Source organism: Hordeum vulgare, chromosome 6H (assembly GCF_904849725.1).
Source record: "Hordeum vulgare subsp. vulgare chromosome 6H, MorexV3_pseudomolecules_assembly, whole genome shotgun sequence".
Lineage (NCBI taxonomy): Eukaryota > Viridiplantae > Streptophyta > Magnoliopsida > Poales > Poaceae > Hordeum > Hordeum vulgare.
The window spans coordinates 238,988,786-239,012,799 of NC_058523.1; the positions used below are offsets into that span (position 1 = coordinate 238,988,786).

Consider the following 24,014-nt stretch of genomic DNA (forward strand, 5'->3'; position numbering starts at 1 on the left):
CATGAGACATCCTCAGCTTCTCAAGATCAAACTTCCTTTGAATAAATTCATAGGAAAGCTTCTCATGATCAGTGAGGAGTGTATAATAACGATCCTGAAGATTATCAAATCTAGACTGAATACTTTTCACATCATCAGTGAGGATTTGGGTAAGGTTCATTTCATCATTCAACAGATCATCACTTTTATCTAGCAGTTTCTGAAGCTTTTCCAGAGCAGTTTGTTGTTTAGTGGCAATGATAGCAAGTTTACTGTAACTGGGTTTCTTATAATCATTAGGTTCACAGTCACTTGAATCAGAGGAGGAGGCATTATTTGGTACCTTCGAACCCTTTTCCATGAAGCAATAGGTTGGAGCGAAGTCATCAGTATGGATGGTGCTATCATTTTCTTCAAGATTGAAGATTGACTGGCTGACGAAAGTGGTTTCTAGTGCAAGACTAGCCTGTCCGGATTCCGAGTCTTCATTAGAACCCTCTTCTTCATCACATTCCTCTGATTCTGCCTCAGAGTCCATTTCCTTGCCAATAAGTTCCCGAGCCTTTCTGAAACTAGTCTTCTTGTGTGATGAGGGCTCTGAAGATGAGGATTTTGAAGATTTCTTCTTCTTCTTCGAGTCATCAGAACTGTCATCCTTGTATTTCTTCTTCTTTGATTCCTTTCCCCAACGGGGACAATCAGCAATGTAATGACCTGATTTCTTGCACTTGTGACAGGTTCGTTTCTTGTAGTCCTTAGATGAATATTCTGATTTCCTCATGTCTCTTCTTGAAGATTTACCGAACTGGCCACGTCGTGTAAATCTCTGGAATTTCCTCACGAGCATTGCAAGCTCCTGTCCAAATTCTTCAGGGTCACATATGCTGTCATCTGTGTCTTCTTCTTCAGATGAGGAAATTGCTCTAGCCTTCAGTGCACGTGTTCTGGAATAGCTTGGTCCATATAGATCTCTCTTTTCTTCTAGCTGGAATTCATGAGTATTTAGCCTTTCAAGTATATCAGCTGGATCAAGCATCTTGTAGTCTGGTCTTTCTTGAATCATCAGAACTAAAGTATCAAATGAAGAATCCAAAGATCTTAGCAGTTTCTTCACAACTTCGTGATCAGTGATGTCTCGAGCTCCCAGTGCTTGCAGTTCATTTGATATGTCAGTGAGGCGATCAAAGGTGTCTTGGCAGCTTTCATTGTCATGTCTCTTGAAGCGATTAAAGAGATTGCGAAGAATATCAACACGAGAGTCACGCTCGGTTGATACTCCTTCATTTACCTTGCACAGTCTCTCCCAGATCAGTGTTGCAGAGCCCAAAGCACTTACTCTTCCAAACTGGCCTGGGCTCAGATGGCCATAGATGATGTTCTTCGCTTGAGAATCGAGTTGCTTGAATTTCTTCACATCAGCCGCAGTGACACTGGCAAAGATGATGGGGACGCCATTTTCCACAATATACCAGAGATCATTATCAATAGCTTGTAGATGCATTTGCATTTTTTTCTTCCAGAAGGGAAAGTTCTTTCCTTCGTAGGTAGGACATGCTGCAGTCACCTTGAACATGCCTGCAGTCGACATAACTAAAACTCCAGGTGGTTAAACCAAAATCACACAGAACAAGGGAATACCTTGCTCTGATACCAATTGAAAGTGCGTTATATCGACTAGAGGGGGGGTGAATAGGAGATTTTTAGAATTTCATCACTGAGGAAATTCCCTTTGAGGAAATTCCTCACTGATGACTAACTTACAGCGGAAACAGTAAAGGATCAGATGTGCAAAGTTTCACAACAGCAGTTTTTCAGAGTGAAGAATGTGAAAACAGATTGCACTGTGAGCAGGCACGCAGAATACAGATGAGGATTAACTGACGTGAAGAATTTGGGGTTGAGGAAATTCAGAGAAAGTCTTCAACAAATTCTTCAAACAGTCACAATGAAAGTCATCAACACATAGTACGAGGAAAGTAAGGAGTTGAGGAAATATAACCCGTTTCTCAGTGAAGACAGTCGTTGATGACCCAGTTCCAACTGCTGTGACAGTCGTACATCTCGTTTGGAGCGGCTTGGTATTGAAACCAAAGGACACCCAGTCCCGGGACACACAGTCCCTACCGTATTCTCCTTGAGCTAAGGACACACAGTCCTCGCCCAACACTCGTGGTAAGTCTTCAAGGCAGACTTCCAAACCCTCACAAACTTGGTCACCCGACGATCCACAATTGACTGCTGGAAAGCTCTAGACCATGACACCTAACCGTCTGGAGGATGCACAGTCCTCAAAGGTAAAAGGCTCCAGTCCCACACAGGAACAACTTCTTCAGTGATGCTCAATCACTAGGTTTGGTTTGTGGTTTCGGTGTATGATGTATTTCCTCACTGATGAATTACTCTCGAAGGCTCTGAGGAATTTGGGTTGCTCTTATGACAAGTGTCAGTTTCTAACGGAGCAGCCAACCAGCTAGTGGTTGTGGCGGGTGGCTATTTATAGCCTGGGAGCATCCCGACATGATTTGACACTAATGCCCTTAAGTAATATGACCGTTGGAGTGGATAAGACCAGTGACTTGGCGTGGCTATCAAAACGGTCGGAACCCTCAATTGTGAGAGTCCTCATGTCACTCATATTCCTTACTTTGAGGCTTTTGGTAGGATTAGGCTTGGGTTGAGCATCATGAGGAAATTCATTCCATAGTGTAACTTCGACCCCCTTTAACAGTACGGTGTTTCTATTACTCGAATGCGAAGAAAGTAAAACAGAAAGTGTAAATCTTCATGCTTCAATTCTTCAGAGTGATTTTCTTCAGGAACCGCGGGACTTCTCTATATCAGTATCTTCATGAGGAATATCAATTTCATTACAGATTCCTCGCGATTCATTTCTTCAGCTTCAGACCAATCTCTTTAACTGAAGACATATATTTTTAGGGGTCGATATTCTTCAAATATCTCAAAGTCCTCAATGACTTATAGATCCTGTGTACGCTCACAAACACATTAGATACTTAGCCTATAAGTCTTCAAACCACCAAAATCACTAAGGGGCACTAGATGCACTTACACCTGGTACCGCAGGGAAGCAGTACCGCTTGAGCGGTACTACCGCCCATGGTAGCGGTACTACCGCTTATGAAGGTGCACATGATCCTAAGGACAGATATGATCTCCAAAGTGTCACGGATGAAAGAAGGAGATGAATGCGTACGTGAGAGATACTCCCAACCTTTCCAATTGCGGACCACCTATTGATAGTACGGATTATCCTATGACTCAAGTCCACCAACACTAAATCATACGACGTACTCCGTCTTCTCGTTCAACATCTCAGGGATAGAATAACCCTCTCGTGCCACTTGATAACCTCTGAAAGCTCAAAGAACACGATTAGTACGCAAATGTGTTTTCATCAACGAGAAAAATTACTTAGGGAATATTATGCTGTTACAATCTCCCCCTTTTGGTGGGTTCATGAAAATGCAAGATTTGCCACTAGGATTTAACAGTAAGGTTAGGCAATCCCAATGCCTATAAAATATAGTCAGGCTCCCCTAGATGTGTGCTCTATTTGAATATGCTTTTGGAATGCAAATAGCACACACTAGGATAAACATGTCGGCGTCCTGGGAATGGGGGTACCCAGACCTGCCTGCGTGCGGCCCAGGGTTGGCCCACTTCGTCAAGCAAACCGACGGGTCCGACACCACCCAAGACAAGGCCCTTGCGAGGGGTCAAGCCTCGCGAGGAGGAACATCATCAAGACCCGCAGGGGGCCTCCTCAGGACCCCTTCGAAGCGGCAGATATTCCGAGGCGAGGCCCGACCTCAGGTGTCAAGGATGACGCAGAGGAAGGACATGCGAGCAGCGGACAACAGGGCAGCGCATTTTCCCCTTTAGTGCAAAGTGGGCATGGACTTACCGGGGTTCCGAGGACATCTCCCAAAGGTTTCCATTCTCGTGCAACAAGGCCGTCGCCGCCCGCCAGTTGGGCATACGTCACCCCTGGGCCCGTCCCTGCAGCGTTGGTAGCCACTTTGTAGGCGAAGACCACCTTTGGGCAGGGGAGCATGTTCCCCTGTTCCCCTTCAAAATTGGCCGTTGTGGGATCCCTTCCCGCCGAAACGATAAGGGAAGAGGACGAGGGCCGCCACTATATATAGAGGATAGGTTTCTCCGTAGAGGAGGAAGATCCATTCACCCACCCACCTGCGCCATGCAAAGGCCATCTAGCCTTAGGAGGCCCTCAAACACTGTACTAGTTCATCCACCAATCTCCACGAGAGGCAATCCACCAAAGCAGGAGTAGGGCATTATGCTTCCCAGCGGCCCGAACCTGGGTAAACTGTCGTGTTCTGTGTCTTCCTCACCATTGAGTGAGTTCCTTGCCATTCTCAGTGAGTAGCGATCTAGGTGAGGCGAGTCAGTGAGAGATCTTCGTACATGCCTGTGAGTTCGAATCTTTAGGGTTTTGCGGAGCCCGAAATCCGACATTTGGCACCCGAGGTAGGGGGCGTGTCAAGGTCTCTCGCAGGGCCAGGCCAGCTGAAGCTTGTCCTTTGAAGATTGTTGGCAAAAGAGGAGACCTTGACTATCAACTCGATCCCCCTTAAAATTTCTCCAATGTGCATGGATTCTTACATGTATCCAGCTCCAGAAGTGTTTCAAGACTCCTGAGTGCACCGTTGATTTCCAAGACATTGATCTTAAAGTAGACCTTTCTTATCATGAGCATCCAGTTGCTATTCTTGAAGAGATCGAGCGCAAGACGGTCAACAAGTCTATAAAATTCCTCAAAGTTAAGTGGTCTCACCATTCCGATAAAGAAGCCACTTGGCAACGTGAGGACCTTCTCTATTCAAAATATCGTGAGTTCTTTCAATCCTAGATCTCGGGGCGAGATCTTCTTGTAGTGTGGGAGAGTTGTAAGAGCCCGAGTGCAACCCTTGTAACAATTCCATGTGTAATCATGTATGCCATGACACTTTACTTTGACTAATGAAATTGCTTCATGACAATCACTTGTGCATCATAGAATCATATCATCCATTCCATTTTGTTGCATCATGTAGTTTTGAGTGAGTGTGTGTGTGGTGATGTGCCTTGTATGGTGTGGTAGAATTGTTGGATCACCTTCAAATTATTTTCAAATGATAACCCCTTCTCACTCATTAATTGTTTCTATTTTACAAGTGTGCCTCCGTGCCATATTTTAATGTTCACCTTTATTCTAAAACTCCTATATATTGCGATCTAACCCTCCTCCAAATTTCAGCCTTTTTAAGAGTGATTTGGTTTGGTTCAAATTGCCTCAAGTTTGACTTTAATTGAATCTCGAATTATTTTTCTATCTCCAAAAAAATCCAAACTATTTTTTATTAAACTGGACATATTTTTTGTGAGTTCAAACATGTTTTGATTCATCCAAAAACCTTCCTCTCTTATCTGAGAGAGGTTTTGCATTTTCTGCTTAGAGAAAATAATAGGAATATGTTTTTCAGGGAGAGAGAAGCCTTACGTGGGCCTTCCCCCTCCTAGCGGCTTAGTAACCTTCGCGGGAGTGAGTAGCCCAACCCACCCGTCATCCTCCCTGCTCGGGTGGATGTTCTCTTGTACGGCAGGTCATCTAGCAGCTCCATGTCAGCAACCGATCGATTTGACGGCCGGAGTAGCCCCTAGGCGTCTATTTAAGGTGTCCTAGCCCTAGACCAAACATCCCTCACTCCATTCCCAACCTCTACTTGCCTCCCAGCCTCTGGTAAGTTGAATCCAAGCGCTCTCCATCGCCGTGCCCGCCATGCTCCGGCCGAGCTTGAGCTTGTGCTCGGGGTATCCTCCTCGCGCATCTCTGAGCCACCCCACCCCGACGCCTTGGATCGACTGCACCGATGCACCAACGCACGCATGCACCGATGCACATATGTAACGCCCAAAATGCGATCCTATCCTTAATTTGGCACAAGGACCTCGTCAGGGATAGAAGCGCATCTCGCCGTTTTGCAAGAATGGATATCGTTACAAGTACATGTACTGAAAAAATGAGATATATGGAATTGGCTTACACTCGCCACAAGCTACATCAGAGTCACATCAGTACAATACATAAACATCACGAAGAAGAGTAGGGTCCGACTACGGACGAAAACAAACGAGAAAGGAAAATGACGTCCATCCTTGCTATCCCAGGCTGCCGCCCTGGAACCCATCCTAGATCGGTGAAGAAGAAGAAGAAGCAACTCCAAATGAACAATCAACGCGCTCGTGTCAAGTAACCTTTACCTGTACCTGCAACTGGTGTTGTAGTAATCTGTGAGCCACAAGGGACTCAGCAATCTCATTTCCAAAGGTATCAAGACTAGCAAAGCTTAAAAGGTGAGGTATGGTTAAGTGGTGAGGCTACAGCAAGCGACTAAGCATTTATTTAGTGGCCAACTTACGAGTACAAGAATAAAGAGGGGGAAGATCTACGCATAACGGACGTGAACTACTGATGATCAAATGAATGACCCTGAACACCTACTTACGTCAGACATAACCCCACCGTGTTCTCGATCGGAGAAGGAGCTCGCGAAAGAGGCAGTCACAGTTACACACTCAGTTGGCATATTTTAATTAAGTTAACTTCAAGTTGTCTAGAACTAGTGTTAAACAAAGTTTCCATGTTGCCACATAACCGCGGGCACGGCTTTCCAAAAGGATTTAACCCTGCAGGGGTGCTCCAAGTAGTCCATCACAAATTACCACAAGCCGCATAGAAATCCTCGATCACGAAACTCGCGATCTCGTCGAATTCCTTAGTGGAAATCCTGAACTCTGAGATTACCCAAAGCATCACCGGAATCCCGATTCACAAGATATTTCGTAAAAGGTAAAACTAATCCAGCAAGGCCACCCAGTGTGTCGACGAACCCGATAGGAGCCGTGTATCTCGTTCACAGGACACACCGTCTATGCACACTGGACGGTAGCCAAATGCTCGAGTTGCCCCGAGGTGGCACCGCCGACTACTAGGTGGGTGGACCAACACTCATGAGGAACACTGGCCCGTTGGTTGATTAATTACTTTGCTGGTGCCGACGGGTCCCTATACATTTTTATTTGTTATTATGCAAATGTAAAACCAAAGTTGGGCCTTGCCAGACCAGTTTTAATCTAAGACGAATTATGAAGGGGGTCCCCATAACAACCCCGATCGTGTTAGGAATGCTGAATTATGGAACATAACACCGGTAGCTGAAACTAAGGGGGCAAAGGTGGAACAAAAACACGAGGCTACAAAGGTCGAGCCTTCCACCTTTTACCAAGTATATAGGTGCATTAAATTAAATAGCATTAATAGGATGATAAAATAAAGAACCTATGTTATCACATGGAAGCAATTGCACCTGCAACTGAAAATGCTAACACATGGTTAAGCAAGTGGTAACATAGCCAATCAGTGGTTTGCTAGGTTGTGAATAGGTTGAAGGTTTTCATGGCAATGTTGAGAGGCTGATATTTAACAGGCGGTAGGCAGCAAGACATAATGATAGAAACAGTAAAACTAGCATGGCAATGATAGTAATGGTATCTGGGGAAATGGTCATCTTGCCTGAGATCCCGCTTGGAAGAAGAATGACTCTGTGAAGTAGACGAATCGACATGGTCGAACGGATCCTCACTTCCCGACTCGCTTGCGGAACTCTATCGAGACGAAGGAAAACCGGCAACAAGCATCAACCCAGATATTCACCACGGCACATGCACGACAAGATGCAATCTACATGTGATGCATGATCAGTTGAATATATGCAAGACATGTCATGGCATTTAACAACAATCAAACACTACACATTAAGTGAAGTTAAATATGCACCGGGTTGCATATTGACGAAAATCCACATACGATTATTCAGTTCTATCCTGGTTAGGTACACGACTATATTAAATGTGGTTAAACATGGCAAGAGGTGAAGCTTAACTAAACTACCTATCTAGGCATTTTAAATAAGGTCGGAAATGACATATAGCATCTCCGAGATGACCTCATGCGTTAATTTATAAATCTTTTCAGATCGGAATTAACATGTTTTAATGTTTGCTGAACAGCCAAATAAATAGGCTCACGTGATTCTACGCGTCGTTTCAATCAAGTTACACATAGAGAACATCTCCAACGGAGCAACAGTTCAAAAGATACGAACACCGCAAGATATGATGGCATGAATGCAAGATGTGTGCAAATGGCATCGACAACATTCCGAACCAAGAAGGCAACAACATAATATGAAACTACACGAGATTCTAAGCAAGTTTTATGTAGGACACGATGAAACTGGAGCAACGGTTCAACAATTACAAGCTACACAAGAAATAGACATAATCTGCCAAAATCAGGCACATAACGTTTTCTATGCCCTCAAACAACTAGCTAGACAAATCCAAAATGCTCAAACAAGGCATGAGGCAATAGAGGTCAAGATGCATTACAACATACAACTAATAACATCTAGCATGGGAGCATGGATCACTAGGTAAAGGACTCACAAAATGGCATCTCACGCACAGTTTCAGACTTCGTGAAAATATCAGTTTTGATAGTGCAGTTTTCGATCTGAAGGAATATTGACAGCAACAAAACTACATGCTAGAGGGCTCCAAATATTATGAAAATTCACATCATAATATAGAATCTTAAGGACTACAACTAACTCCATTGCACCAACCTCAAAAGAGCTATAGATCACCAAATAAATTCATGGAAAGACAGCAACAAAATATAAGAGCTTTCATACTTCGAAATATTTTAGCATGTCCAAATCAGCATTATTTTCTAGCATGTTGAGAACACGCAAACAACACATAAACATGGATTTCTATTGCAACCAAAATTAACAGAGGCTACCCTACACATCCAAGGGCATATCTCTAGTTGACGACTCATTCATATCTTGCACGGATTAACTCTCACAAAATAAACAAAAGGGTAACATGGCAAAATATCATGCGCACTAACTTGCTCAAAAGCTAAAACTAAATGCACAGTTAAATTCTATGGATTTTTCTACCCCAAAAACATGTATAATATGTGGGGTTGCAAAATAAAAATAACGTCACACGTATATGCGAGAATATGTCCTAAACATGATATAACAAACTAGCGACGGAACCTACATTCAAAAATGCAAACAACTACTCTAAAATACATGGCAAAAGGTCCCTAAAAACATGAACATTTCATCTATGACATTGGAGCGAACCGGACACGCACGAAAATAAAATATGGGTTAATTCCCTATTAGTTCAACACACAAAACTAGGCATATGATGGGTCAAACCACTCCAAACATGCATGCAAGTTGAAAAATATTAATCTACGCGGAAAACTACACAAGTTACATGTTTAAAACATTGCGATCCGACGCACGGTTAATTATCTACGAGCGTTTCAAAATATGGCATTTTCCTGAAATTGCTAATCTGCAAAAAATCCCTAAATTACTAAACGGGCCGAAATGTAAACGGGCCTAACGAGAGCAAGAGCTCAGGATAATAAGGCGCGCCTATGGCTCTAGATAGGGCAGTGGGGTGGATCACCTCTTGGGCCTAGCCCATGCGGTTGAGGAGGCGGCCTAGAGAGGGAGGCCGTGGCGACTGGGCCTCGGGGCGCCTGCTGGGCCGGGGCGCGCCGGCGGTTCCCTCGTTCCGATCCGATGTGGACCGAGAGATTAGGCGGCAACGGGGAGCAGGGCAGGCGCCAGGGAGGCTGAGGGACGGCGATCGGTGGGGCGCGATGAAGAGGTGTAGGCGGCGGCGACACAAGGGGGCTGAGCTCGAGTCGGCGGTGCACGGTGACGGGACCAGCCGAGGCTGGCGAAACGGCGGCGCAGGGAGACAGGGGTTGTTTCGGGGGCGCCTCCCCATGAGCTGCCGGCGGCCGCAGGCCGGGAGGGTCGGCTGCGGGCTCGGGCGGGCCGGCGGCTGAGGAGAGAGGAGGGAGGCTGCTAGGGTTTGGTGGGGTGGCGCGGAAAACGAGGAGGTGAGAGAGAGGGGCTAGATTAGGCAGGTTTTGGGGTCTATTTATAACAATGGGGGGGGGCTAGGTTTAGCGGTTTTTCCACCAGGTTTCAACCGCGCGATTGGAATTGAACGGTATCGCACGCGGGGACGGCTAAGTGGATGTGTAGAGTAGGCTAGACGGAGAAGAGAGGGAAAACGGGCACCCGGAAACGCGATTTAAAATACCAAAAAACGTGTGATGACAGAACGGATACGGTGCCGCTACGGTCGACCGTTCGGGTACCAGACGGACTCCGATTGCGACGAAAATTGGGAGGCGGCCTACCTGAACCTAAATAAGACCGCATGCCATGTTTCAACCCAATCAGAGAAAGTTTTATACACACTTTTAAAAACAAGATTTTAACGATGCCGCGGGCGCGTGCGAGTGTGGTCGGGCTCGAGACGGTCAACCGCGAAAATGGAGAGCACCAACAACTAATAACGGATGCAAGTTTGAAAACTGGCGACAACGGGATGCCGATGCAATGCGGATGATGTGCATGATGCGACAAATAAAATAAGTCACATGACAAAAACGGAATAAAGGGGAATCTTTTGCAGCGTCGGTCTCGGGCTGTCACAACTCTCCTACACTACAAGAGCATCTCGACCTGAGATCCAAGAATGAAAGGGGAAGAGGAAGAGAAAGAACAAGAGGTAAAACTTGGTTGCTTCTTTGACAAACGAGTGAAACCAATGATCCCTGAAGGTTGCAAAGAGCTGCAGAATGATATGAGAAACAAGCAAGAATTCGCAGAAAATTTCGGCAGCACTCCGGTAGGAAAACGGGACAAAAATTCGATAATATAGGAGAACTGGACAAGGTTCACAACAAACAACTAAATTAACAAGCGAACAATATGATCTTGAAAATACCAAATGACAGATTGAAGAGAGCAACCTCACAAATCCTCCGTTAGAACGAATAGAAACTAGCTCTTGGTAAGAAAATAATGAAGAAGAAATGAGAACTATTACCACTAGAATCTTGATGAACATCTTGAGACAAAGAATTTATATCATGAGCCACTCCGGAAGAAGAATTCAGATCACTATGAACAAAATAAGAATTATGTTGTGCTTATCCTTCATCAAGTTAAATTGATGACAAGCAACGGATTTAGCATACCACTTATTCTTCTTGAAAAGATTGAAGAGAGATAGATAGAGCACAAACAGAACAAGTCTTGAAGGAGACACCAGAATAATTTAGAGAAGAACGAAGAGACAACACTTGAGAAGAATTGAGGATGAAGCTAAAAGCTGAGAACGAAGAAATCTTCTAAAATGATGGCCTTCGGAGGATCCAGAATGAAAACAACTCAGAAATGCATCGGATAGCAAGAAAGGGATACTCATGATTGTGAACAATTAATATTATGGCACAAAGCTGAAATGATGAATCTTCAAGAGAATGGACCAAGATTTAAGAGAAATACTCCTTGGGTCTTCCAAGCTGAGAATGATGAGGAGAACCACCAAGGATAACCGAGACACTCCGGAATAAAGAAGAATGAAAGGTTGAGCCAAATATGAGAATAAATTCAAATTGATCTTGAAGGAGGAATAAGACTGATAAAATTCATACTTTTGTCAAATTTTAAAAGAATTAAAGATCTCCGGGAATGATTAGAAGACCTAGATAAGATCCTAGGAAAACCAGTGGGTTATGGGCCCACTCAAAGAAACCGTCGTTGAAAATATTGCTTAGAAAGAGAGATATTGCACCGGTACAAATGAAAACTTGATGAGGTTAGCACCTCAAAATAATTGAATAATTGAAAACAAGAACTTCTGAGATAACTTCAACACTCCGTATAGAAATGAAATCGATGAATGAAAAGAGATGCTTGAATGAGAATTTTCAACATGGGAAAGAATTAAAGGATGAAAAGGATATGATGAACACAGATAACTAAATTGAATTCACCGGAAAAGATAACAAGAATGAATAAAGATGAACACGAAGCTCCTAAGAATCTTCACAAGGAATCACCGGATAAGAGAGAAAAGAACAGATAACGGAAGGAACAGTGAAATGAAATGCACTTGGATGAAAACCAATCACTGAAGAAAAGGGCGGGAGGGCGGGGAAAAACAAAGACAACTTGGGACAGATGAGATGACTCCGGAAAGAAAAGAGAGATTGATCTTGCAAATATTGGAGTGGATAAATTGACTTGAAGAGAAGCACAACGGGTGGAAAAGAATTGACATAACAACTCCGGTTGACAAGAATTTATAAGACAATTTGATTGAGCAAAATAATTTGAATTCTCATAAACATTATGAGAACACCTCTTGGAACAGATATGAATTCACCACTTGACATTGAAGCAACTCGAATTACCATACCCCAACAAAACAAAGGGATGAGGCTTATGAAACAAGCCAGAACAAATTCATGAGAGAGATTTCGCCCGATATTTTCGTGGACAGGACAGCACGGGCTCGATCCTTACAGTAGCCATCCTATGCAAGGAAGTGCGCACGACATACGAAGCGTCCCTGAGTCGTAGCAAGCTACAAGGACTCCTTAAGACACAACAAGAACCGCTGTAAGTCGACCATGAACAAACGAATCCACTAGATGTCGAACCCCAACCTAACATCATGCATTCGTTGGAAGATTGTCCTATAAGTAGCTACTTGAATTCCCACCTAAGAACTCCCGAAATTTCTGGTCATGCAATCTGGTCCATGGATACAAGGAGTAATATATCACTCAACTCCTATACTAACCCGTCCAGTGTATCACATCCGTCAACACATAACCAGAATCTCGGAACTTCATCTATCTTAGACATTCGTAACCACAACGATACTAAGTATGGCGATACATCCGGATCTATCTGCACTAGTACTGGGGAAGCCGGACTCCTCTCGCCACTACTAGTATTGAGGCAATTTCGAACGTCCTTCGTCCTGAGATACTAAGAAATCTGAATGATAACGATGTGCTCGAGAATCCCCCGGAGCTCAACTCCCCAGAAGAAATCAAGTCAGACAGGAGGCACCAAGACAGAACTCCGCCACATCGAAATCATATAGATTCCAAAAATATCCGCGTGATCCTAATTGTTTTTGAGTGAGAAGAGGAGTAGAATTAAAATTCCTAAGTCGTGAACCTCACAAGAGCATAGATGAGGATAAAAAAGAAACCTACTCTCCGATATATAACTAGACTCAAAGCAGTTTTACTACACTCGACTCGACCAAGTTTGATCAATCAAGGGGGCTCCTAGGTCGGTACTGCTCTGATACCAACTTGTAACGCCCAAAATCCGATGATATCCTTAATTTGGCACGAGGGCCTCGTCAGAGATAGAAGCGCATCTCGTCGTTTCGCAAGAATTGATATCGTTACAAGTACATGTATTGAAAAGATGAGATATATGGAATTGTCTTACACTCGCCACAAGCTACATCAGAGTCACATCAGTACAATACATAAACATCACGAAGAAGAGCAGGGTCCGACTACAAACGAAAACAAACGAGAAAAGAAAACGACGTCCATCCTTGCTATCCCACTGTGATAGCCATGCTTATTAGGGATGATAGACTACTCATATAAATAAGGAATTCCTTCTTTTCTGGGAGCCCATTCGAACAGAACTCTCAGGTTAAGCGTGCTTGGCTTGGAGTAGTTCTAGGATGGGTGACCGACCGGGAAGTTGATCCCGGGTGTGCATGAGTGAGGACAAAATGCGCAGAAAAGACTAGTATTGATATGTGGGTCCAGTCTAGATCCCGCCACGAGTGACGACAGCCGACGGGTGTGTCCGGGGCGTTACAAGTTTGGTATCAGAACCGACCCTCGCGGTTACACGGATGTTTGCGGAGAGGTGTGCGGTCATGTTGTTCATGACATTTGTGACCCGTCGTGGCACACGGATGGTACATGTACTGGACTGGATGCACAAACGTTTGTACCAAGAGGGAATGCTCGTGTGGCCCGACGAGGACGTCGGTTCTTGTGAGTGGTGGCGTATGTGATAGACTGGCTTATTAGGGATGATAGACTACTCATATCAATAAGGAATTCCTTCTTTTCCGGGAGCCCATTCGAACAGAACTCCCAGGTGAAGCGTGCTTGGCTTGGAGTAGTTCTAGGATGGGTGACCGACCGAGAAGTTGATCCCGGGTGCACATGAGTGAGGACAAAGTGCGCAGAAAAGACTAGTATTGATATGTGGGTCCAGTCTAGATCCCACCAGGAGTAACGACCGCCAACGGGTGTGTCCGGGGCATTACACCCACGCTGCTGGCCTGGAACCCATCCTAGATCGATGAAGAAGAAGAAGAAGAAGCAACTCCAAATGAACAATCAACGCGCTCGCGTCAAGTAACCTTTATCTGTACCTGCAACTGGTGTTGTAGTAACCTATGAGCCACAAGGGACTCAGCAATCTCATTTCCAAAGGTTTCAAGAGTAGCAAGGCTGCAGCAAGCGACTAAGCATTTATTTAGTGGCTAACTTACGAGTACAAGAATAAAGGGGGGGAAGATCTACGCATAACGGACGTGAACTACTGATGATCAAATGAATGACCTTGAACACCTACTTACGTCAGACAAAACCCCACTGTGTCCTCGATCGGATAAGGAGCTCGCGAAAGAGACATTCACGGTTACACACTCAGTTGGCATATTTTAATTAAGTTAACTTCAAGTTGTCTAGAACCACTGTTAAACAAAGTTTCCACGTTGCCACATAACCACGGGCACGGCTTTCCGAAAAGATTTAACCCTGCAGGGGTGCTCCAACTAGTGCATCACAAATTACCACAAGCCGCATAGAAATCCTCGATCACGAAACTCGCGATCTCGTCGAATTCCTTAGTGGAAAACCTCAACTCTGAGATTACCCAAAGCATCACCGGAATCCCGATGCACAAGATATTTCGTAAAAGGTAAAACTAATCCAGCAAGGCCACCCAGTGTATCGACGAACCCGATAGGAGCCGCATATCTCGTTCTCAAGACACACCGTCTATGCATAGTGGACGGTAGCCTAATGCTCGAGTTGCCCCGAGGTGGCACCGCCGACTGCTAGGTGGGTGGACCAACACTCATGAGTAGCACTGGCCCGTGGGTTGATTAATTACTCCGCGGGTGCCCGCGGGTCCCTATGCATTTTTATTAGTTATTAGGCAAATGTAAAACCAAAGTTGGGCCTTGCCAGACCAGTTTAAATCTAAGATGAATTATCAAGGGGGTCCCCATAACAACCATGATCGTGTTAGGAGCGCTAAATTATGGAACATAACACCGGTAGCCGAAACTAAGGGGGCAAAGGTGGAACAAAAACTGTCACACCCTGTTTTTCACCACAAGTATTTTATGTTGCAAAAAAATCAGAGCTTGTTAAAACTTTTTCAAATAATGTTGTGAGTGCAATGTAAACCCTTGTATGAGTGAATGCTTGCTTGTTTGCTGACTCAAACCCATGAAAAACTTATTATTTTGCTCTCTTCAAAACCCCTTTTTCCTTTATATCAAGATCACCTTCATCATGTTGGGATACACTACTAGCTCATGAAGCCAAGTGGCACTTCCAACCAAAGTTGGTGATTTGATCCACATATTATTTTCATTCATTAAAAACATTAATTGCAGATTTAAAATACTATTTTCCTATTTTATATTTATGTCTGTTTCTAAGGCCAGGAATGATATTCCCACAAGGAAAATTACTTTCCTGCCTTAGAAAATTCTGAGTAAATTCATGGAAGCTCAGAAGGACATATATTTTCCATATTTAAGATTTTCAACCCTATTTTATATTAATATTATTTGAGCAAAACCCTGAAAACAATTTTTGTCTGTTTTAGCTTTTTTAGATGTTTCCAAAGGAAATGATCTCAATAAATTCCCATAAAATTACATGAGCCCTCCCAAGCCATATTAGGTGCTCACATAAAATCTCACCTTGATCCAAGGTGGGGAAGTGGACCTAATGAGCCCAAAACCCTCTTTGTCGAGAGAAGAGTTGGAACAACTCTACATTGCAAAGTTTCTCCAATGGAGCTGAAACTTTGCAGAGGTGTTTGACAGCCCAAATGAGGACTCCACACCAAAGATGGGATTTGTGAGACTCTGATTGGCCAGACTTCCTTTGTAAAGGACAGTACTGGTCACTTTGAGGCATTTTCAAGTTTACAAAGCCAAACCTGTTCAATGGAGCTCAAATTTGGTGAAACCCCATGTTTTTACCCCAAGACCAAACCTGTTAAGTTTCAGTTCCAGTGGTGGAGTAGAAGCACCCCAAGTCACTGTGGAACACCTACTGACAGGAATGTAAAAACCCTCCTAGCCACTGTTTTACCCAATGTGAAGGCCCCAAACTTGGTGGGTTAGAGCCCCAGAACACCCTGAGCACCCAGTAAACCAGCCCCTCCCCAACTCCAAGCACTAGTGACAAGAACTCCAATTTGAGCCACACGGCAGTACTGGCAACACTAGTGTTCCTTGCTCCCTTGACCAGCTCGAGCTCCCACTAACCCACAACGGCTAGGCACACTCCCAGCAACACTCAGGACATGGAGGACACGTCCCAAGTGCCCCAGAGCGCGCCAGCATGCCGTGGCATGCCAAAACTGCGCTCTAGGCGCATTGTAGAGGGCCTCTAGCAAGGGGACGACGTCCCAGCCAGTCCCAACCTCCCCAGTAATGTCCAAACGCTCCCCCGACAACCATTCAGTGCAAAGCTACCCCCAGGGACCCTCTCCCCTCGCGCAAGAGCTCAGGCGACGCGTGCCCGTGCGCGCCTGACACGGCCGAGCATGCACGGTCGCTGCGGCTCGACCCCACTCGCTTTCCCTCTGCGGCCGATGCACTAGGAGGTCCAAAACCACGTCCCGAACCCGTGGTTTCGCGGCTAGCACCTCACTGTGCTCACACGCACACCACGGTGAGTCACCGGCGTGCCCGAGTCGGCTCACCGCCGCTGGCCTATAAATAGGTCCCCCCGGCACCCCAGCAACCTCCAAGCAGCTTCAGCACAACCAGTAGACACCCCCTAGCCACCCAATCGAGCTCGCAGAGCCCCGGTGCTCGAGATCGACCGAGACCTCTCCGCCTCAGAGCTCCGATCGATCTCCGGCTACACGCCGGCTCCTGCGCCGCCTAACCTCCCATTACACTCCCCTTGACGCCAGGACCATTTCCCCCAACTTCCCCGAGTGAATCTGTGCCTCTAGCCACTAGTTCGACACCAACTCGAAACCCTTTCGCCACGGTCACCTCGTCGCCGGCGACCCAGACCACCTCCGGTGACGTCCCGACCACGAGCAGGTAGGCGGAGGAACGAGGGACCCATTCCCGCTCCTAGATTGGCCTGAGGACAACGACAGCCTCGCCGGCGTCCGTCTCCACCTCTCTGGCTGGAGGTAGGAGAAGGACCCGACAGGTGGAGCCCACCTGTCGGTGTCCTGGGGCAGCCAGCGCGCGCAGCCGTTGACGCTGACCCTAGGGGCCCGCAGGTCAGGTTTGAACCTGGCCCGCACGCGCCTGGTGGCCAGGCCTGCTGGCTGGGCCGGCTGGATCTTTCCCCCTGGCCTTTTTCTTTTCTATTTAACCTGCAACTTAAATGATTTTTATAAAAAGATTTAGCCAGTAGAAAAATATGATTCTTCCACCAGTAATTTTCTAAAAATGCGTAGTAATTGATTCTGTAGAGTTTGACATTTATCAAAAACAAAAAGTATTTTGGTATAATAAAAGGATATTAAAAGCATTTGTTTGCTTCTGTTTGCTTTTAAATAAATATGCTTAGCTAATAAAAACTATAGGAAACATTTTCCAAAATAATAAACTGAATTTATTCAAACTTTGCAACATTTTTAAAAGCAATTTGTGATCTGTTTTAGTGAGAGCTATTATTTATTTATTCCTTTTTCGACGGTAGAGTTACCGAGTGACGGAGGATCCGGAGCGGAAGACCTCGAAGACCCCGGATACCTAGCTGACCAAGGCAAGCAACCCTTTTACCATGACTTGAGCATATAAAATGATGCATGCTAGTATAGTTGGTACTTTCCCGTTGCATATGATCACGATGCCGGTTCATCATTGTGGTGATGGTACCGAAGGCTTCTTCGAAGCACTTGCATGGTAGTGATGTTATTCATATGGCTCCTCGGAGCACAAGCATGATGAGCTTGACCCTACCATCTACGAGGATCATGCTACTGTCATGCTGACTAGTAGAGTTATAGGATCATTGCATTGAGCTTGACCCCACCTCGTGAGGGTCATGTTAATACCATGTTGACAAGTAAAAGCATATTATCACAAGCATGATGATGAGTTAAATAAAGAGTTTATGAAAACCCCGTCGGGTGCCACTAATGCCCGAGGGTGAAGATGAGTTGGTGATCACTTTTGGTGAAGTGATGCACCGGTGTTTTGTGTGAGTATGGTTTCAGAAATGGGATTAGATTTATGATGTGTCGACCGTCCCAACCTTACCAGTATGACCACGATACCCCTTTATGGGACGGGGCTTTGTTGATTACTCTGGTCGGTACTAGCAAAGAGCCACATTACTAGTGGCGGGAGTGATCGCTGTCACTCTCGTGATGGGGTCGTGCTAGGTAGGACGACTATGCCATTATTATGAGTTCCAGGCACACTGTTGGTCCCTGCATGGTTGATACAGTCCAGAGTCGGTGCTCGTAAGACGTACAACATGTGGGCTGGGTACCAATCGAGTGGACCTCTTTGTGTAGTATCGTCAGGGGAAAGATGATGACCGGGTACTTACCTCGGGTATATGTGATATACCGCGAGTCGTGGATGACATGGAAGTTTCCCGTTTCTTGTGGGTCCAGTGTACTACCTCTGCAGAGTGTAAACTATTTGAATAGCCGTGTCCACGGTCAAGGATAGTTGGGTGGTGCTACTTAAACTACGTCCAACGTTTCCGCATAAACCAAGTGTGTGTATTTGGTGTTAAAAAGGTGTTGTTATAATCATGATAATAACATATGACCAAGTTCGATTACTTGGCATATTGGGTAAACCCGGATGTTTTAGCCCTCATTAATACATTGAGATTACGACAAGTCCGATGACTTGGCATATAGGGTGAACCCAGATGGTTCAACCCTTAGCAGATATGTTGATATCTGTAACTCTTCTTTAAGAGTAGTTCTTTAACTTGTCGCATATACCTGATCATTCCACCAAATTGCATTCCACTAAAGATGCATGTTACTGTTATTTTTCACTATAAATGTTCATATCATGGGCTGTTTGCGAGTACATTCAAAGTACTCATTGGCTTGCCACTGGTTATATTATTGACCAGACATGGAAGGACCGGAGTTTGGCGACGAGTACGCCATCGGAGACGAACCTGCGATCTAGGACGGTTCCAAGTCAGAATGCCTGTCAGTGTAGGCTTGATGGCATGGGCACCGCTTAGCCCTTACGAGTTTCAGCTACTCGATGTATCTGTTTAATTTTGCTTTAGGCCTCGCTCTTGAACCCGACCTTCTGGTCATTTGATGTAATAATTTCAGTACTTGGATGTAAGACTCTATTATTCAGTATCTGTGTTCAGTGAACATTGATCCTTGGGGTCACTAGGCACGGCGAACTCGACTTGCTAGTCGGGGTCCCCACAAAAACACCAGGCTAGAAAGGCCGAGCCTTCCACCTTTTACCAAGTATATAGGTGCATTAAATTAAATAGCATTAATAGGATGATAAAACAAAGAACCCATGTTATCACATGGAAGCAACTACACCTGCAACAAACAACGCTAACACATGGTTAAGCAAGCGGTAACATACCCAATCAGTGGTTTGCTAGGTCGTGAACAGGTTGAAGGTTTTCAGGCAATGTTGAGAGACTGATATTTAACAGGTGGTAGGCAGCGAGACATAACGATAGAAAAGGTAAAACTAGCATGGCAATGATAGTAATGGTATCTGGGGAAATGGTCATCTTGCTTGAGATCCCGCTTGGAAGAAGAATGACTCCGTGAAGCAGACGAACCGACGTGGTCGAACGGATCCTCACTTTCCGACACGCTTGCAGAACTCTATCGAGACGAAGGAAAACCGGCAACAAGCATCAACATAGATATTCACCACGTCACATGCACGACAAGATGCTATCCACATATGATGCATGATCATTTTAATATATGCAAGACATGTCATGGCAATTCACAACAATCAAACAGTACACATTAAGTGAAGTTCAATATGCAACGGGTTGCATATTGACGGAACTCCACATACGGATTATTTAGTTCTATACCGATTAGGTACACGACAATATTAAATGTGGTTAAACATGGCAAGAGGTGAAGTGTAACTAAACTACCTATCTAGGCATTTTAAATAAGGTCGGAAACGACATATAGCATCTCCGAGATGACCTCATGCGTTAATTTATAAATCTGTCCAGATCTGAATTAACATGTTTTAATGTTTGTTAAACAACAAAATAAATAGGTTCACGTGATTCTACGCATCGTTTCAATCAAGTTACACATAGAGAACATCTCCAACGAAGCTACGGTTCAAAAGATACAAACACCGCAAGATATGATGGCATGAATGCAATATGTGTGCAAATGGCATCCAAAATATTCCAAACCAAGAAGGAAGCAACATAATATGAAACTACATGAGATTCTAAGCAAGTTTTATGTACTACACGATGAAAACGGAGCAACGGTTCAACAATTACAAGCTACACAAGAAATAGACATAATCTGCGAAAATCAACCACATAGCATTTTCTACGCCCTCGAACAACTAGCTAGACAAATTCAAAATGCTCAAACAAGGCATGAGGCAATAGAGGTCAAGATGCATTACAACATACAAATAATAGCATCTAGCATGGGAGCATGGATCACTAGGGAAATGACTCACAAAATGGCATCTCACGCACAGTTTCAGACTTAGTGAAAATATTAGTTTTGACAGTGCACTTTTCAATCTGAAGGCATATTGACAGCAATAAAACTACATGGTACAGGGCTCCAAATGACATGAAAACTCACATCATGCTAGAGATTCTTAAGTACTACAACTAACTCCATTGCACCAACCTCAAAAGAGCTACAGATCACCACATAAATTCATGGAAAGACAACAACAAAATATAACAGTTTTCAAACTTAGAAATATTTCAGCATCTCCAAATCAGCATTATTTTCTAGCATGTTGAGAACACGCAAACAACACCTAAACATGGCTTGCTGTGAGCAAACTGCAGATAGACGATATACTTTTATCTATAGATAGACAGTAGTCCAATCATTTGACCACAATCACATAGGATCAACCAAACCATGTATGCATGTAGGCCACGGTCTAGAAATTTTGGTTGTAACTGAACTCCGGTCAACGAAACCACCGGAACCAAAGATGACGATCAAACAGTCCAACCATGACAAGCATATATATACTTGTTGTCGCACAAAGTACCATACTAGCATATTTATACTTGCTGAGTATATATATATACAATCGAGGAGTGTAGGAACTCGGTCGACCGCTCGCCGTTCCTGTAGGGCACGACCTCGTCCGCTGCACGAGCATAGGTCATTCAGTGACAAGCAGTGTAATAATTCATCTTTGAGTTACTCCACTTGGAATCAGCAGCTAGCCTGCAGGTTTGCTTGTTTGTTACCTCTGCCATGGCTGAGCAGGATGGGCAGGGAGGCGGCTCTTCTTGCTGCCATGTGTGAGCCCTCCATCTTGCCCCTCAGCGTCCTGAATTCACCAACATCATCATGGTTTGTGATAGAGTATTACAAGCACAAGTGTTTGGTGTTTTTTGGCATATGACTGGCTGACCTTGAGCAAGGGAGCCAGCCGCTGAAGCTGACGACCGCGCTGAGCGTGATCGGGTAGGGGGTGCCGCTGCTGAATTTGCCGTGGGCGTAGCATGCTGCTGAGTGCAGGGCGGCTGCTGCACCCATGCTGAAGCCGCCGATCCCAACCTTCACTTCATCCTGAAATTTCCAACAATCAGTTAGTCATATAATTTCATGGTTCTGCCAAATGTGTTGAGTTGCAGTCTAATGAACCAACATGACAACAACACAATACTAGGCTTCAAGATTCTTGTGTGTGTTCTCAAGTTAAATAACACGTTGACATATTGTCTTAACGATGAAATATTTTTGGTTCTCAAGTTAGTACCATCAGAAGACTCGGACGACAATAGGTTCGCTATGTGTGCAGCTGAAGCATCCAACCCCTCGATGTCGTCTCGACAATCATTCCAGTCTAATGGTTTATAATACAAGACAAAGAGGAGCAGTTATCAGAGGTATGCAGTTATCACAAATTCAGATACACAGAAACCATGCTTAAAATACACATATACACATTCATGTACCCATCCCCCATAGAGCAGAGCTACAAAGCAAACTAGATTACAACCGTCCCATTGACATTAGATTTCAAAGTTCAGCCTAAAAAGGGGACTGTATCCTACATTCCTACTGACTGCCAGGACAAACTCGGGATTGCTAATCCTCTAAAGCAGGCCTGAACCAAAGCTCCACAACACTGAAGAAGGCTTGTTGCTCCCTGAAGATAATTTAAGCCATCACTTTACATAGCTTCATGGATGCTTTATGTAGAGAAGAATACTAGCAGAGCAGTAAAATCGGTTGTGCTGCATCCACGACAACGAACGCCTGCGAGCCAATCCCGTAGCTTCTGCGCTTTAGCCTCTTCCAGCGGCGACCAAACAAGGAAAGGAAAGTTCGTACGGCAGCCGCGGGCAACAAGCACTGCAGTCCGGCGGCGAGGGACGAGGCGACCCACGACGGCTAGCGGCGGCACGAGTAGGATGGAGTTGTTCCTCCTCCCTCTATCTATTATCCCCCCCACGTCTACTGCTTGGCATAGCTAGCCATAGATCTGACACCTAAAACTGATTTCGGGTGGGATGGATTGGGGGGAAGGAAATTAGGGCTCGGAGGCACGCACACTCTTGGTCGGAGGACCACAGCAGCTGCTCCTCCACCGGCGCGTCGGGGACGGGAGGCTCCGGCTCCGGCGGCAGCGGTGACGGTGGCTTCTTGGCGGTGGGGCGAGCTCACAGTGAGGGAAGGGGATGGGAGAGAGGAGGAGGGAGTGGGGGAGGCCATGGACGGGGGGAGCTCCGTCGGAGTGAGGTGGCGGTGGCGATCTGGAAGTGGGGATGTGGCGGTTGCGATTTGGAAGGGAGGAGGAGTGGTGTGAGGGGGAGAGTGGCTAGGGTTCGCTGCGTGGGGGAGAGAGAGAGGAGCTCGTAGTGGGTGGGTGAGAGGGTGACGAGGAGTGGGTCGTTGGAACTGGAAATATCCGACGGTCTCTAATGCTTGATCCACGTGACATGTCCATAGACCAATCAGAACGAAGTAGAGGCTATGAGTACCCAAAATGATTTGTTTTGTGAAGGACCTACCATATATTTGTTGCAAAATTGGATCAAATCATTTTTCTAAAATACTATGACATATTAAATGCACAGTTAACCAAATGGTTGGGTGTCAAAAGTTTTATCCACCTCTCGTGAAAAACACAAATTTTCGTCGAATCAGCTGGAAGCCGGTCAAATTTGAACTCCAGCTGCATCATAGTTTGCTTTTTATTTTTCCCAAAAATAATTTATAGGTACAAAAGTATCCATTTAATCATAGAAACATCAAAAGTTTTCCAAGATTCAACCACTAGCTAGGAACAGTCATACCTGCCGTTTTGACCGTATTTGGAAATGGCCATGAAAAATTCCAAAAAATAAAAAAAATGGAAAACCTTTGCATTGTGTCATTATATGTCACAATTTTACTAGGAAAATTAATAAACTTGTAATACGACAATTATTTTTAAAAAGTGTTCTCAGAAATGGGCTATCAAGTGTGAAGATTCATGGTTTTCAAGCCAAATGATCAATCTTATGGCCACATTCATTGCACAGTTTGTTCAAATGATCTAATATTATGAACAAGGGTGCGTATTGG

At 44.9% G+C, this 24,014-nt stretch overlaps 1 protein-coding gene across 1 annotated transcript in view; it reads right to left on the reverse strand.

Moving 5' to 3' along the window:
* The window catches only part of LOC123405342, a 37,238-nt gene extending 14,835 nt beyond the window's left edge, over positions 1–22,403 (reverse strand). The window contains exons 1-5 of the mRNA XM_045099067.1: positions 22,400–22,403; positions 22,201–22,287; positions 21,853–22,003; positions 21,686–21,768; positions 21,521–21,582 (exon numbers count right to left, since the gene is read on the reverse strand). Coding sequence (XP_044955002.1) covers positions 21,521–21,582; positions 21,686–21,768; positions 21,853–22,003; positions 22,201–22,287; positions 22,400–22,403 — 387 coding nt within the window. The remainder of the gene's footprint in view (positions 1–21,520; positions 21,583–21,685; positions 21,769–21,852; positions 22,004–22,200; positions 22,288–22,399) is intronic.
* Between the last annotated feature and the right edge of the window lie 1,611 nt (positions 22,404–24,014).